The 3,823-nt window shown below is 41.3% G+C and overlaps 1 protein-coding gene across 1 annotated transcript; it reads right to left on the bottom strand.

Moving 5' to 3' along the window:
- Nucleotides 1-1,944: 1,944 nt before the first annotated feature.
- Nucleotides 1,945-2,605, bottom strand: LOC131678543 (endocuticle structural glycoprotein SgAbd-2-like). Its single transcript, XM_058958757.1, has 3 exons — nt 2,550-2,605; nt 2,283-2,465; nt 1,945-2,222 (listed from the first exon to the last, which is right to left on the bottom strand). The coding sequence occupies exons 1-3, from the start codon at nt 2,556-2,558 to the stop codon at nt 2,046-2,048; spliced, it is 369 nt and encodes a 122-aa protein (XP_058814740.1). The 5' UTR covers nt 2,559-2,605; the 3' UTR covers nt 1,945-2,045.
- Nucleotides 2,606-3,823: the final 1,218 nt, after the last annotated feature.

The raw sequence follows: 3,823 nt of genomic DNA on the forward strand, positions 1-3,823 counted from the left end.
TCTTTCTCTCTTTCTCTCTTTCTCTCTTTCTCTCTTTCTCTCTTTCTCTCTTTCTCTCTTTCTCTCTTTCTCTCTTTCTCTCTTTCTCTCTTTCTCTCTCTTTTCTTCTACCTTTTTCCAATAGGAAAAAACTATAGTTGGAACTCGTACCTGACATACGCCGTTAATAAAGCGTGCAGTGAACTCTTCGGGAAAACTTGGGGTCTCAAACCGAGGTTGGCTTACTAGTCCTACACGACCATCGCCAGACCACGACTCACTTATTTCTCCATTGTGTGCTGGGCCAAAGACCGCCTTAAAAAAAACTAACCTAAAGTTCAGAGGCTAGCCAGGCGCTATGAAATGAACACCCATTACGGCTATGGAAGCCATGCTCCATCTACCTTCATTGCACAAACATGATATGGGAAAGGCGACCACTATTTGATGGGGATTTAAATGGTCGGCTGAGTATAATAAAAGTTCAAGATATAATGGAGTCTTAACCGAACTTCGATATCTCATATTAGGTCCACATATTGGATCGTCAGATATGGGATATTGAGGGTCCCATACTACCTCGTGGTACAATATCATTCCACATGGGTGGTTCCTAAATAGATGAGCTGACTGGCTTGGGAGTCTGCGGACCAGGAATTAAAGAAGCGGCTTCCAGGCAGAGGTATATGCAATACACACCTGCTCGGAGGTCTGTAGGAAACGAAGTAAAAATCGCAATCTTTTCGGACAGCCAAGCGCACTGTTGGCATTAAGGTTGTCGAAATGTGATTCCATGCTGGTTTGGGAGTTCATCACATCTTTACAACAACAGATATTATGGGTACCTGGCCACCAAGGAATCGATAGTAACGAAGTGGCCGACGAATTAGCCAGGCGTGGCTCATCAAACATGTTTGTTGGACCAGAACCATTTATAGGTATATCTACCTGTGCAATCAAACTAGAACTTTCGGCTTGGGCAAGAAACCAACTACTAAACGACTGGCGTAACGTAGAAGGCGCTTGACAAGCTAAGAAATTCATACATCCATATACGATCAGAGTCAAGAAAATTAATGTATATAAAACGGAAAGACTCAAACGGATTCTCAGCTATATTAATAATGTACTTCCCTTTGGGATGACACATGTGAACAAACAAACATCTCGCTTCTAACTACATTGGATTCGGGCAATTGGCAACATGTAGAGCAAACATGAGCTGTCATAAAACATAACCTGAATAATGGTAGCTTTGCAGTTTTTCCCTTGAAAAATTCGTTTGATTTATTTTTTAATTTATATCATTTATTTAATTAATTTTATTATTAATTTTCTTCATCTTAGTCATTTGTAAGAGATCGAACAGACGTACCAGAAAAAAATGTACGCAATCGATCAGGCCAAGTCACGCGAAATTTGCAGTGCAAATTTAAAGTATTCCGCGCGGTTGCTATAATTGCCGCAACCACGAGCAACTCTAATCTCAAGGTATCCATTTTACCCCCAGTTCACCAACTTAGTTTACATTCTAAGCGAAAGATCGTGGCTTCATTATTCATCGTGGCCGGCCAGCAAACCTCGCAAAGCACATGCGTCACAGTAGCCCGCGGTAGCTCTCACACGGCTCCACGATGCGGTTGCGTAATTCATTGCAACCACCATCAGCACCATCTACGCTGCCTGAAGACAATACGAAAGAAGCGTCACACATTGATTGTAAAATTCCTACCTTCCTTCTAAACCGGTTCAGCAAGCCACAACGGATGAGCTTCAAAGGCTTCAAAGTCAAGTTCATAGCCGCGGGCCACTCTCGCTTGAACAGGCGTGGCTCGGATTGTGTGGTGCGACATCGAACGAAAGTAAAAGTGGTCCACAGAAGAAAAAAAACTCATTCAGGGATGGTTGGCAGCGAAAATGACCTCATATCGAGAGATAAACACGATACGAACTTTTTACACTTATACTACTTCATTATATTATTGAACTTGTATTTTGAAACCGACTAGGATGTTGTGTTCATACAGATCCATTACATTATAACCTATTTGATTTAGCACCTACGCTCACTTCCGCTGCGACTTCTCCGCCAGAATCCGCAGAGCCTTTTCGATCAAAACTGGGATTGGCGGGGGAGTCGGTAAATGGTCACCCGTGGGCTGGAATCCATTCTCGTCGGCAATGTACTGCAGGGAAATTTTGTTTCCTTCGGGATCAGTGTATGCGAACCGACCTTGGGCAATCTGTGAATACACATCGTAACGATATTTCGACTGACGTAACAAATAAGGCAGCAAACATACCTGAGCTTTCTCTTCGCCGACATCCTTCAGGGTACCCTGCTCCTCGTGCAGGATTCCGTTTGAGGTTTCATATGCAAACTGGTACGAACCATCAGGGTTTACTTCTGCGTCATGCCGCAGCACAGTTGCATCCTTGTCGGCAGAGACGGCGCATATGAGCGCTAACAGCAACGCACAGACAATCTGAAGGAGGAAGTATTTGCATTAATTCATTTTTTAGAACCGAAAATCACTTATGCTAAAGAACTTGTTTCATTCTAAACCCACTTGTTTCATTCTATCGGTTGATAAGCGACGAGCACAGTTTTCGGGGCGTGGAGAGCAGTCCGTCTAACTGTCGATTTCCCAAGAACTCACTATTTATATCGATCTCTCGGATGGTTTGTTGATGATTCGTCGTACATGGTGAACCGGATAGATGAAAAGTTATCGCCTCAGCCTGCCACCAGATCTCAGATCCATGAGTTTGAATGGTTAGCTCATTTGCTTTTGGTGTGATAACATGATTTCGCCTTGATGACAATGAATAGGCAAAGATCAGACCGTGGTCTGTTGAGCGGAGGATGAATGGTTTCTCCTCGTGGAGGACGATGGCGCTTCGATGAGTGTTTGCTAGATCCGCCGAAGCGTTTGGTTCTATCGCTATTTCGAGACAGAGATGTTTGTTTTTGATTATAGGGTAATGAATCTATTTTACCCTGTACATCAACATCATTGCCTCGTTTCTAAGAATAGAGCGAACATAGGCTCAATATCCTAATATCTTAATAAATTAAATTCTTCCGTAGGTAACCTGATACGTACCTGAAAGCAATGATAATATAATCAAAATATGATACTAGGAAGTAAAACATGTTTAACATGCCGATAATAATGCTTAGCTAAAATGATAAATTCAAATGAATTCTTTTGAACACTTCTGTTAACGCAAGATTAAGATTCGCGAATGGGATGTTTGGTATTTTTGGATTAAAATATATCTGACAACACTGTCAATGATGTCACTAAACAGAGACACATGCTTGAATCTTGTGACGACGAAGCGACACTCGTAAACACACAAATACTTTTTTCTATTCATAACGCATGGCATACTGTTCAATTTCGACTGTTTGTTTTCGAGCTGAATAATTAATTCTTGATGTATAGAAATCCAACCATATTGTACTTATTTTATCAGTTTTGGGTCACAATGAATTGTCCAACTATAGCTTGTACCAAAGGTGTTGTCTATGTTTAAAGGTGCGCTTACAGTGAAACCAAATCTACCTATCGTACAAAGTAAACAAACATTTTTCTTTCGCAGAATATGCAAGAAAAGTATTAGTGTTGATCAAAATAATATTATGGTACAATATTTCAATCTACTAGACAAGATACTATTCATCAGGGATCAGGGGCGGCGAAACACATTACGCCCGTGTGGGTAGAAAGCATAGGGTAAGGAGTCCTTTAGTAAGGATTGTTTCCCTTTTCGCAATGCACACGCTTACATTACATTCACATTAAATCACGTTCGTTTATGCAAATGGAATTGTGGT

The sequence above is a fragment of the Topomyia yanbarensis genome, chromosome 2, assembly GCF_030247195.1.
Source record: "Topomyia yanbarensis strain Yona2022 chromosome 2, ASM3024719v1, whole genome shotgun sequence".
Lineage (NCBI taxonomy): Eukaryota > Metazoa > Arthropoda > Insecta > Diptera > Culicidae > Topomyia > Topomyia yanbarensis.